The 14,025-nt window shown below is 31.2% G+C and overlaps 1 protein-coding gene across 1 annotated transcript in view; it reads right to left on the reverse strand.

Annotated features, from left to right (window-relative positions):
* Positions 1-14,025, reverse strand: part of LOC149065616 (membralin-like) — a 39,012-nt gene that overhangs the window by 9,168 nt on the left and 15,819 nt on the right. The window contains exons 3-9 of the mRNA XM_089254091.1: positions 11,360-11,783; positions 9,732-9,842; positions 8,605-8,727; positions 7,507-7,607; positions 6,392-6,449; positions 2,464-2,547; positions 1,665-1,797 (exon numbers count right to left, since the gene is read on the reverse strand). Coding sequence (XP_089110217.1) covers positions 1,665-1,797; positions 2,464-2,547; positions 6,392-6,449; positions 7,507-7,607; positions 8,605-8,727; positions 9,732-9,842; positions 11,360-11,783 — 1,034 coding nt within the window. The remainder of the gene's footprint in view (positions 1-1,664; positions 1,798-2,463; positions 2,548-6,391; positions 6,450-7,506; positions 7,608-8,604; positions 8,728-9,731; positions 9,843-11,359; positions 11,784-14,025) is intronic.

Genomic DNA, 14,025 nt, shown 5'->3' on the forward strand with positions numbered 1-14,025 from the left:
ACAGAGGGAGATTCCTTCATTTTTTACAGCACAGCAAAAGAGAAAGACGGCTATCTTCCCCTCAAAATATCCTGCAGGGATAAATGAAAAGAAAAGAGCTCAAGAGTGTGCGTATTTTTATGTGACCAAAATCACTATGTACTGTACATATATAGGTGCACTGCCCAACAATTCTTTTCTTTTCGAAAAATAACCATAATATTATACACTCAAACATCCAATTTTTTTTTCGCATCTGTCATTTTTCATGTATATTTTATAGTTATTTTTTTAAAATCTGTCCTTAAGGATATATATTTCTAGTAATGCATATCTAATGCAGGGGTGGGAAGTGACAAAGTCCATTTCGGAGCAGCTTTGGAGCAGCAAAATATGGGATTCGGAGCAGATATTTATAAATTGGAGCAGTGAAATTAACAAAAATATTTTCGTTAACCCTCAACCCTTTTCAAAATAAAACTGCACTATCTTTTGTTATCAAACATCTTTTCGCCAGCTTAATTTTTGTTTTTGGTGTTTTAGGCTTTTTACACCTTGTCTGAAAGAGCGGCTGTCATAAAATGTTTTTCACCCGTCTATTTAAGATGATTTTTGCTTACTGAGGGCACTATTTGCTGCCTTGAACAGCGGCACTTCAAATGAGCTAAAAATTTTTTTTATAAGTTTTTAATTTTTTTATACTTGGAAAGAAATTGTTGCAAAATGGGAAAGAATTTCGGAAGAATCAACTCGATGTTTGGCGATTCAGCACTCATAATCGGGCAAGATTGGCGATCTGACACTCGCTATTTGGTGAGATTGACTATTTAACTCTTATTATTTGGCGATATTGTCGATTTAACTCTCATTATTTGGCGATATTGTCGATTTAACTCTCATTATTTGGCGATATTGACGATTTAACGCTCGTTATTCGGCAACATTGGCGATTTAACGCTCGTTATTCGGCAAAGTTTCTAAACTAACATTCGTAATTCGGCGGACATGCGCTTTTTACTCCTGGAATGGAAATGTTTTGCACGAAACATCGAGATTTAACACATGACAATCGACTACAGTAATTTCTGCTGCTTCCAGTGACGACTTTTCTTTTTTTAAACGGAAACACTCGAATTTGCACTTTAAAGCTGAAAGGCATTGCAAACCATCTTCAGTTAAACGATCACGGACAATATCGGGGTTTCGCGATGGAAAGCCCGATCAGGGGCCGATAGTTTAAGTATAGTGGAATAAAACACGCTCTTTCTCGTAAAGAAACATTTCGTGGCTAGCAGGAACAAAAATGTTTTGGCGTCCTTTCCGAAATTCCAGGCATACTGAAGCGAAATTTGCTATTTGGCGCAGAAAAATGCAAAAATACGCTATTGGAGCAGTATGGCGCAAGATATTAGTTTTGGCGCAGAGTTCCCACCCCTGCTAATGTGTTTCAGTGTCCTGCCTCTGAGATGGACTGACATAATTTCCAACATTTTTGTGTTATCTTCGCGGACTCCAATTCAGCAATTCCATATAGAAAGTTTTAAGCACCAATGCTAATTTTTTTAGTTTGCCACCACAACCTGGAGCAGAGGATTTCTCAAGCCCTAGTAGTGTGCATGTGTATTATTTGACATATTCAATATTAATATATATATAATAAAATTTTGTATAATGGAACAACTTACTTCAACCAATGACGCTTCGTCACAACATTACGTGAACAAACTGTATCAAACTGATCTGCAATCCAAACAATCAATATGATGTATAATGCTGTTGTGCTATCATTAAAGAATTCTGACATTATGGCTTCCATTCCTGAAACAATTTATAAAAAACATTTGAAATATATGTATAGTACCTGTTTTTATAAAAATTTAGTCACAAATTGTAAAGAGTTCAATTTAATTACTTGCTGTCTTCTGTGCTAATATGAAAGCATCATGGACTTGAACATAAAATTTTATGGTTGAATTAAACTTTAAAATGATGAATACAATACAAGATGAATACGAGATGTTACATTATTATAGATTGTGGAGTGTCTTAAAGCAGGGTCTGTCCAGCTGAAATTCGGGTCCGTTTTCTGGAACCTTCAAAAAATTTCCAGATCCATAAAATGGACCCTTCACAAAATACAAATTAATGAAATAATAAAAATTTGGCCTTTCATTTCTTTTGTGATTAATTAACTAGATTATTTTGAATCCCACAAAATTACATATTTTTCAAAAAATTGACTCTTTTCACAAAAATAAGGAAAATTTTCATAAAAACAGGATCCTACAAAAAAGTCTGGAAAGACCCCTGCTTAAAGTAATAATGAAATTTATCATACGGTCGGGAAATTTAATTATTTTAAACAAAAATTAAAAATAATTAAAATATAATAAACAAATTTTCTTGCTTAATTATTTTTAGAAGAAAAAAATAACATGAAAAAATTGAGTAAACTGACCAAAAGCAACAAATGTATATACATACCTACTAATGCAAAAACAACTGTCAGTATAGATGCAGCAGAAAAACTTGCATTAAAGTTGAATTCTAGAACATGAAGTACTTGGACTAAAATAAGAATAAGCATTTATAAGTTGTTGCAATGCTAGTCTTTTACAATCATGACTACTACAAACATTAGTATTATTTTGTATAACAGAATATTAATTGAGGTGCTGACATTGAAAAGGGGTGTAAGTCCCAAAAACCAAATTTTACAGTAGAAGCAAAAACCTTTTCAAAGCCAAAGCCAGTCAAGTTACCACCTGCCCCCATCTCTTGACATCAACTGGAACTAAACTACATTGTCTATGAACTTACTCTCTTTTCAGCGCTATTGGCTTAGGAACCTTGATTCTTTCAAGCAAAAAAAAATGGTTTTTCAATTTTTGGGGACTTGCACCCTTTTCAATGTCAGCACCTCAATTAATATTAATATTTAATGATAAAAAGAAAATTCAATATGCTTGCAGTGAAAAATTTATAATCACAATGAAATTATGAAAACAAAAGTCCTGTTTTATAATTTAGACATAAAAGGTCTTTTCAACTGGATTGGACATGGGAAAAAATTGTTACAAGAAAAAAAAGGAAAGATAATTTATATTTTTGAATACACACAATGTTCCTTCTCATATGTTACAAATATCTTTTTAAATTTTTAAAATGTATTAATTGAATCAGCATTTCAGAAAAATAGAACAATTTTTTTTAAAATGTTATACTTCATCGAAAGGATAAAAAAATAAAGAACTTTCATAATTAATAGAAAAATAATTTAACCGTCAAGGTCAAATGGAAAAATTTGGTCAATTTCTTATATTTTTCAAATAAAGTCATTGCATATTTTTAGCTCGTTTCGGCATTTGATGCTTCTAAGCAACTCCTAAACATTCAATTTTTACTTGTGAGCTGTTCACAAAGTTTCTATAATTACCAGCAGAATGGCTCAAAGGTACAGGTTTCTTATTTTTTGGCAAGCCAAGCAAAAACAATTTTTAACTCTTGCATTTTGGAAAGAAATGGCACATGTGGAGGAGACATTGCTGATTCTTCATCAATGACAGAAAATTAAGTTGGCAAAAAATAAATGACATTTTTATACTACTCAAATCTATGTAAATCATAAATATAGTGTTCCCAGAAATGCAACATCCAATGTTTTTTAAAATATAGACAATTTTTTTTCTGCCATGCAATAGCATTCAGAGTACCTCATTTGCTTAATATAACTCAAAAAAATTTCTCTGGATATTTCAATGCTTGCCGATTAACTAGTCATCTGGCCAATTAATTTCTTCTTTTCTTGAAACCTTAAAGCTAATAAAATATATTTTCCTGATTAAAATTTTTTTATGAATACATTGAAACTGACTCCATCATGTTCTTAACTGTGCTTTTAAATCATCAACAAAAAAATTATAACAATTGAAATAATTACTAATTTGTTTTCAAAAATTGAAATAATCAGACCAAAAATTGGCATGCCATATTATGCCATCATAGCCAGATGACTGGTTAAAGACTGCAGCAATGATTTTTACTGTAGTTGAAAAATTTATTTTCACAAAGTCATTAGAGGTTCCACATAATTCTATATAACAGCTTTTTCTTTACATAAAAAAACTTTTGCTGAAGCATTCACATTTTTTTTTAATTTTCACTACACTGAAATTTCTCTGTAATGAATACTTTGATAGAATGAAGCACTTCATTGTATGGAGTAGAGATGTAAAATTCTCATCAAGGAGAATATTCTCTGGTAGGACTACTATTATAAATATAACTTGAGAATATTCTTATAAGTTCTTGATGAGAATATTCTCCTGTTATTTGATATAGTTACATATAATATCCTTGAGAATATTCTCTGGAAGGACTACTTTCATAAATTACTGGGGAATATTCTTATAGAAAATAATAAGAATTATTCTGAAGTTATTAATACTAGTCCTTCCAGAGAATATTCTTGAATATTCGACTTCAGTTACCGAAATCTTTCCAGAGAGTATTATCAAGAATATATGTAATAACATGTACTATAATCAACATTGGTTTAATTTCTTTTGTTGTGAACTTATTTCCGAAAATTTATCTAATTTTAAAATAACTTTTTAAGGTTTTAATCTAAAGGTTTCTAAAATCTTTATAACCATACTTTTAAAACCTCTCATCATGACCTGGAGAATTCTCGAACTAAAAGTTGTCATTGGGGGTGATTATACCAAAAATTGTTTTGTTGTAAATGTTTCAGGCTATGAAAACTGATTTATATTTCACAATATAAACAAAATTAGTAAAAAAATTTAAATTATTTAAAAGAAAAATAAATATTCTTGATTATTCTCCAATTTTTACATCCAGGAAAATATTCTCACCTCACATCTCTAGTATGGAGACATTGTAAAGAAGTCGCGGACTGTTGGTTATAGAAAAATATACTTTCAATTATAAAAAGTATTCAAATAAAATGCCCATATCAGATATTTATTTTACTAAGGACCGCATATGTACTGAATTACAAAATTCAGCTTTTTGTATTGTCTTCCTGACCACCAACTTTCAATTAGAAAACTGTTTGTTCCATCTTTCCTGAGCCCAACAAAAAGAAAAAGTTCCAGGTTTCCAAGGGCAATATTAGTTGAGACATTGAATTTAAAAATAGCTGAAAATAAAAGAACAGCATATTTTAAGACAAACTTGTTCCATGTCACTGTTTGTCTCATTTTCAGTGAATTTTTAAAAACAGTTTTAACCCTTAAATGTTCAATTAGTTTTGAGCTGATAATATTTTTCACAGTTAATAACATGTTTTGAAAGCTGGGAAAATCATTTAAAAAATCCATTGTATCTATGCGATTAAAAAAAAACTATAATAAGGAAAAAATTCGGATTGCAAATTTTAAGGTAAAAAAAAGAATACAAACATTTTAACAAATAAGCAAAATTACAGCCCCACATGCTCTGCAACAAAGAGTTGTTGTCGTTAATTGGGACACCTACCAGCAAATTAAAAATGAAAGACGGAAAAAATATGACCACTTTATGTGCAAAGGTGATTCTGAATTTTTATCTTCAAACTGACTGCAGTAATGAATATTTAAAAACCCTTTGTACATGTGCAAAACAACACATTTAAGAGTTAAGTATAAACTCTATTATTTGCACGCATATCTATATAGTGAAACCTGTATGAAACAGAACATTGAGATGCTGAAATATTATTCCACTTTAAACAGTTTTTGTTTCATAAAGGTACATATGTAAGCACTAACATTGATGGAACTATCTTTTGATTCTGTTCAAGACAGGTTTCCATCTCATACAGTGCCTTAGGTTTCATTGTATATAAAATGCAATATTAAATTTCGTATATTGATGAACTACTTGATAGAATACTATAATCATGAAACTCGTAAAATGCATGAATCTCAACCATTCAAAATGAAACTAACATAGAAAAAGCATCAGTGAACACGAGGGGGTGCAGTAGCCCAGGTTTAAGACACTCACCTATAGTATAAAAGATGTTCAGAAGTGTTGTGAGTTTAATACATGCTCAGACCTAGTTCAAATGATTGAATTGACATGGATATAACAAAAACTGTGAGAAGATGACTATAAAAAAATACATTTTTGCTGCAGGAAGTGTCCGCCACCCCAATTAATTTCAAAAAATGGACAAACACAGCTGTTCAGAATTGGCTATAAACCAAAGGTCCACACGTAGTTAGTCCTGTGTGTAGAAAATGTGTGACACATTTTTGTCCCACATATTTTATTTATTATGGTGACAAAAATTACCAATTTCAAATTTTAATGAGTTTTCTCACATATAAATACACCTTTTTTTCACAGCATAAAGCAAAAAATGCAACTTATGATTAGGTAATATACAAATAACAGAACTCACCAATAAACAGAAAGATCTGATAATGTGAATATCGTAACAGCATCGATATTGACAGAGTCTATAAAAAAAAGCATCTTGTAAATAAAATTTCATTACTTTCTTATTATAAGCAGAGAGAATACAGATAAACAAAAATTGCATGAAACCCCACTTTGTTTGCTCCACCCTTTTGATAAAATGCTACTTACGTATAGGTACTTACATCTACATCTGATGGGCTATAAGTATAGGTTCTGACATCACTTTACATAATTTGGCATTCTTGCGGAGTCACTGTTTCTTAAATTTTTGTTTTGAATATTCGTATACTTATATTCATAAATATAGCCACTTATATAGTTATACAAAGCACTAAAAGTGGGGTGAGGGAGAAATCAGCTTGCAGATGCTTAGATTTTAACTGTTGTATGGGCTTTTTTTTAAAGTATGACATATCAGGGGTATACAACACATTCTTAGTAGTGCACTTATACCCCCATGCTTTAGATCCTCATATATAATTTACAAGTATATACAGTTCAGGTCTAGCATTCACTAATTTTATTTGTTTTCCTACTATTAATCCTCCAGCAACAGGCAGATTTAGAATTCTTTTTATAAAACCGATGGGTATTTTTATCCATTATCTACATACAATGTGATAATAACATACTGTGGAATTTTATCGAATACAGGAAACACAATATTTGCATTGCCAATGGCTGAAGGGTTAAAATTAAATCATTAAAGGGAAAAAGGCTAGTGAAGTGACCAATTCTGCAAGTTTCAAGCTAGCAAAATGTGTGTTCACAGTTTTAGAAAGCGATTTGGCTTATGCGATGAAAAAGAAAAACCAATCAGGAAACGTATAGACATTAAACACAAAACAAAAAAATTCTAACAAGATATGTCTTGAAGGTACTTTAAAACTCAAATGATATCAAATTTTTCTTTGCCTTTATTGTCAAGACTTGATGTTGAATTAAGTATTTACATTGATATTGCAGACAACCATTTTTTAGTTCTCATAAATTGATTGAGAATTTGAACAAAGAGAAAGAAAATTACCATGTTCACTAAAAATTTGTAAATCATACAATTCTTACTAGCATTTGCATGTTAGAATTAAAACTTACAAATGCAACCATGGTCAAACCAGCTATCACATATGATGTCCATGTCAAAGTTTTATTGACAAATCTGTACTGATCACCAGAAATTACATTTCTAACAAAACCTGCCGAGAAAAGTAAAACCTTATGAATATAGAATAAAGTAAAGCATATGTAAGGTGATCAGCAGGGCTAGGATTTTTATGCCCTAAAAACTTCTAAAAAAGATCCATAGAAAATACATATATGCCATTAAAAAACTGTAAATATGCCGAAAAATATGTTCTAAAAATTTTTTTATTCCCACTATAGATGACATTAGTTTCAGCAAAATAATATGATAATGAGAAGTGTCGATGCACAGTCTAAACTATTTTAAACCATTACTTATTATATGAACAAAAAATTTATATTTTACTTACCACTAGGAGTATTAGTGAATCAATAACACAGCTTTCAATTTTTTATATCTTTTTTTACAGTTAATGTACCAGACAGACACAAAAAGTTCTTAATGTAAAAACAGGATTAAAAAAAAGATTTTTTCTTGTCCTATAGTCATTGAAGACCTTGTTTGCTTTTCGGTTTTGATGTGCCAATGCTGATTTTTTTCTGCAGCAACTTTAGTATCGCATAGTTTGCGAAACAATATAGTTTCATCTGTACAGAACATTTCTTCCCCCCATATTCAAAAACTGAATTTCTTCAGTGTCCTTGAAAGGCTAGTATTTTTATGCTCTAAAAATTTAATGTCACTGCCAATTGGCGAAACCTGAAGGTTTTCTGCCCCCCCCCCTTTTAATCCATCAGTGTACATAAGCTATTATAGGTTCCTTGAAAATAGTTTAATTTGGAGGCGATCAACTTTAGCAGGTTTTACTGTATTTTAATTATGTGCGTGCGCACACACACACACACTACTGTATTAAATATATATATGAAATTATGGCAATCAAGTGCTTTGTTCATACTACTGTATTTTAATATTTATGTGGTAGAATTTGTTGGCGTCATGCAATTATTTTTCATACGAAATTTAAAAAAAAATATGATTGAGGTGATAAATTCATGGTGCATAATAATTGATGCTTTTAAACCTTTTCAGATATTATGCTGACTCACCTTTAGTTTCATCTTTATCAACCAAATGTTTTAGGCTACTCATCAGCACATCAGAATATCCTACTACATATCTTAGCAAGAACTGGCTAAAAGAATTTCCAAAACATTTTTCGTCATATGGATCTGAAACATGGGGAAAAGTTTTCTTTGAAAACATCTGTAAATTTTGATTAGAATTTTAAAAAGATTAATATTTTATTATTAAGGCAAAAATTCAAACTAGTGAACAATTTATAAATTTTAGAATGGCAATTCAATAAGCATATGTTTTAGCATTATAACTGTTATAACTCCCTTTTTTAGTTCTCTATGTAAAACATTTACTGCCACGAAAGCTGTACAGGCATGATAGTTACAGGGTTAGGGAGCTGCAGAAAAATTATTACTAGGGCAAGGGAACCATAGGCAAGTGATGACCACAGTTGAGAAGCTGCAGGTAAAAGATCACCAGGATAAGAGAGCCACAGGTAAGTGATGGTTATGGTAAGGGTGCTATGACTTACTTGTGGCTTTCAGCTTCTGTCAAATAGCCAGAATCAACCAGGATCACCACTTTTTGATTTTACATCCAAGTCCAACTATATATGCATGTGTGAAATTGAAAATTCCTAAAGCTATGAATGGTTAGAGCTCATCAAAACAATATCAGTTAAAATTGAGAAAAAATATCAAAATTTGCTACTAGTTAGTTTATCTTTTAAATTTTATTTCAAAACATATCTTTGTTTTATAGGGAAAGTTTTGTTACTCTTTTCTGTAAACACCTGAAATTATTAAACATTACCTAACTCTTCGATGAGTTGTGTAGCTGATAAAATACAATCTATAATCAAAAAACCAATGAAACTGACAAAGTAAGTTATTTTCATGTGTTTTAGTTTGTATAAAAAATGATAAATTATAAAAATGTAGTAAAAAAATAGGCAACTTACCATGGTAAATTTCAAATTAGGTAAAAATTAATGCATTAAAGGGTTTATATAACTTAGTGCTATATTTGTAAAATACATTTCATGCTCAGAAAATCTAATAAAAAAGAATAACTTTCATTAAGTAAAATAAGTTTTAGTAATGATTAATGTTATTCTAAAATGTATACCTCAAAATCATGAAAAACAAATACCAACCTAATGAAACAACAAGAACAGGCACTTTCAACTTCTTTCGACTAGCTTCAGACAACTTTAAGAAACCATACTCAAGTGTGTATTCAATAATATATTGCTGCGGAGGCCAAACTAAAAAAAAAAAAAAAAAAGAGTAACAAATTTGAGAAATTCTATATAGTAACAAGGTAAAAATCACATCCTGTATCAAATCAATGCAAATTCAATTTTGATTGAATTTAACATGTTTTAAAAATTACACTAATATCAAAGAAATATTTTATTGCATAACTGATTTACCTATTTTTAGGCTATTTCATGGAAGGTGAAACTTAACTAGTCGATGAATAGAGAGGGGTTGAAGGTCAAGTTGGCATTGAAGTGCAGAAATAGAAGCGGATGAGGACCAACAGTCGTAGATGACATGAGTAGATTTATTTTGGATAGATTCTAATTTATCTGTATTAGAGGAAGTGTAGGAGGTCCCAGTTTTCTGATGAAAAAGAGAGTATGGGAAGGATGTAAGTTTGGTAACAGAAGAGTCGGACATCGCGAGTTAAATGTTTGTGATTACAGCATAGGAAAAAATAGCTTTCAGACATTTATCGAAGATGTAATTGACAAAGGTTTCAGCAGAGATGAGACAGATATTCATATTGTATAACTTGGGTTATATTTAAGTTATTGATAAAATAGGATGATTCTATGGGGGACTTTTTGCGAGTAACTCTCATAAGAACTGTTTTTGATGTGCTGAGAGGCATATGCCATGAGGAGCACCAGTCGGCAATAGAGTTGAGGTCAAGTTGAAGAATGGTATATGTTACAGTAAATATGATAAATCAGTAATTATACATAATCAACAGTTATTATGTATAATCACCAATTATCTTGGTAAGTTTGAGTGATAATTTCATTGCATTCCTTACTTCTATTGGTGATTATGCATAATTTCCAAATGAAGTTGCAAGTTTGATAAACATTGAAGAAAATCATATGGGAAATGTCATTTAAATGAAATCCAGTTTTGCCTGTACACGATGTATGTAATACACATATTTTTCTACAAAACCTAAACTAAAAAAAGAGATAGAAAATAAATTTTTAATCACTTTTTTTAAAATTTTAGTCTTGTCAATGTTGGCTTTCTTCATATGTATCAACATATGCAAACATTACAGATTGAATTGATTGTCTTAGACTGAAGTGTGACTAACTCATAAAAACGATAGGCGATTATGTATATTTACCTGACTTATCACATTTATCGTAACATATACACCAATGGTGCATTCAATGATCTTATAGGTGCTGAAGCATTTTTGCTGTGTGTGGCCACACAGCTTGAAAGCAATGTGATAATTAATCCCAAAATTTTTATCATAAAGGGGAAAATTAGATTTTGCAGTCTTTCCCTGTAAAAGTCAATAATGCAAAAATCACTTTATAAAATTTTACAAGTTATGTTTTTCAAGTAAAAATGATTTTTCTCACTTTTTATTTTTAAAATTTGTCACCCAAAAGATATATACACCTTGCACTCCTAGTTCAAGCCCTGCTTAGAGGGAATATTGATTGTACATATAAAAGTTTAATTCAGAGAAACAAACAATTTAGATTGAAAAGTAAGATAATCACACATAACTCACCAACATTAGTTGAAACATCTATATCTGAGTGACTTCTAAGTTTTAAATAACTTGGCAGAGCTGGTAATGATAATTGAGAGCTGCCTACAGGTGAATAATCAGCCTTGGTAGCCACTTGGTTTAAATAAAATGAAAGATTTGAATCGTTTTGCGAAACATCACATCCAACTCCAGTTTTATTAAAATAGCTTTCGTTATGGATCTCAGAAGCAGAACGTTTATCATTGTTCTTATCATTTGATGACCAGCTATTCTGTTCACAAGGAAAAAGTGAGCTATCTGGATAAGTTTGTTCTTTGAAATCAAGTTCAATTCTAAGTACACCATCTTGAGGCCAACGATTTGAAATATGAGCAAGGCAATTCACAGGTGTTTGGATGAAGTTGATATGGATGTAAATTAAAACAAAAAGTGGAACAACAGCCTGTGAAGAAAAACAATAAAATTAAACAAAAAGCTGAGCTAACTTTCAAACTAAAACAATTTGAAGGCCAAAAACAACTAGTTTTAATTTTATTAATTCTTTTTTTTTTACTACCACTCCCAGACTTACAAGCATATATTTTATTCTAAATATCTATAAGTAAGAACATCTACATGAAATGCAACATAAATCAACTGCATAGCAATGAGTGATTTCAGATGTTACTTAGAAAAGTACTGTGATTCAAATTCATTGAAAAAAGTCACCAGTCAAAATTTTATAGAAACGTCAAGAATATTTTTCCCCCCAAGCAAAACTGTCTAACATATATTTTTTCAACTTTTCTAGGACTTGGTGTCCCTTTCTATGTTGGGAGATATGCCGAAATAAATTCCAAAAATTTTATGTTGTCCTCAGACATATAAATTTAATGATAACACATAGAAAATATTTAGGCGCCAGTTCCAATTTTTTGTTCACCAAGGTAACCTGGCGTTTAGAAATTGTCAAGTCCTGATCAAAAGCATTTTATCATGTCCAATATACTATAGTCCCAATATACTATAGCATACCATAAAAATCGGGAGAAACCAGCTTTCTGCATGTTGGAGTCTTGTGCTGGTCCATTCCCAGCCTGCCGGGAGAAGCGAGGTTCAATGAGGATCACATGGTACATTTGAAAGACGATATCGATATATATTAAGAGTAGAACAAACGTGCGTACGAATTGAAATATAAGAGTTTTCACTGTAGCAAACATGTTTTGTACACGAATTTGACAACAATACTGAAAATCACGAATTTACTTATCGCTGTAACCTAATTATAGCCAGCCTGATACGAAATGCAGATACTGTGTTCTGCATGTTCGAAGATTGAATAAATATTTTGTCGCTTTTCTATAATAATATTGTGCTTTGCAGTGCAATCCTTCAAGTTTTTGCTCTGCTTCTTCAAATCTTAAACACATGATCTAAAAATACAATATACGTTGATATGTATACAGTAATACAGTTGATGCTCATTTTTATAAACCTTTATGGGCTTGATAATTACTTTGTGAAATCAAAAGTTCATAAATGGGAGAGACAATGAAAAAATGAGACAAATAAAAAATTAGTTGGTCACTATCTATTATTTTACTTTTTTTTAAAAAACAACATACTTTTGTTTGTTTCATCGTAACATTTTGCAGTGATTTGAGTAATCAATGAATTTAGCTTCCCTTCTTTCCATTCACTGGTGACAGTTGTATCCATAGCTGCATTTTCTCAGTATAGTATCCAAAAAGTCAGGCTATGTCTTGAATTTCTGCAGCCACCCAGCTGATTCTTTGAAATCCCACAAGTTTAACTTTGAGGCAAATAATTTTGCTTGTTGTGCCAAAAAGTTTCCATCTATTGGAATTTTTACCTCTTATTTTCCCGAGCCAAGTAACACACACAAGTGCCTTTTCGAGCTCCAGAAATGTCAATTGTTTTGAAATTTTGAGATGGTAGAAAGCTCCTGGATCCACTTGTTGCAGAAATGATATTTTGAGATTGTTTCAAAGATCAGCACTGATGTTTGGAGTACTCACACTTTTTGGAAAACCCCATGTTTTGACAATTTGTCTTACTAAGAGTTCACACATTAATTTCTTTTAAAATATTTTTTTCATCTACAGTCAAACAAAATCTTTTCAGTTTTGTTGAAATTGCAAAGTGAAAAGTAGACGAACAGAAGTTAGTCAAAGTGGAGTACAATCAATTCCAGACTCAGAAATTGCCTTTTCAATAACTAATGCATCATACCATTTCTCAAATTACCAGTTTATCAAATCATAATATACAAAGGGCGAATTACGGTGTCAATGCATCTTCACTTCATAGTTAACTCCGCCAACAATCGAATGTAGATTTTCATGTTGATGACAAATTGGTGGACTCTATACCTCCCACCTTTCTCTGTTTTCCCTCAAGACATGTGGAACATCTGAATTGAATTTTGCTTTTGATTACAACAAACTCAGAGATGGCTGGAAGAATAAAATAACAGAAAAAAAAATAGAAGAATAATTTCCATTAACTCTATTTTGTGAACTCATAGTTCATAAAATAGAGCGGATCTTAACCCTTAACTGGCATGGTGGGGTCATCTTGACCCCACGCATTGTACATGTTGACACCTCTTGAGAAAGAAATGCTCATCTACCATCGTGAAGGTTGTTGTCAGGGTCCCGGGTTCGAACCCAAGGGAGGAT

Source organism: Pholcus phalangioides, unplaced genomic scaffold (assembly GCF_987345545.1).
Source record: "Pholcus phalangioides strain wild (caught in Gottingen) unplaced genomic scaffold, Ppha-v1.0 ptg000039l_1, whole genome shotgun sequence".
Classification (NCBI taxonomy): Eukaryota; Metazoa; Arthropoda; class Arachnida; order Araneae; family Pholcidae; genus Pholcus; species Pholcus phalangioides.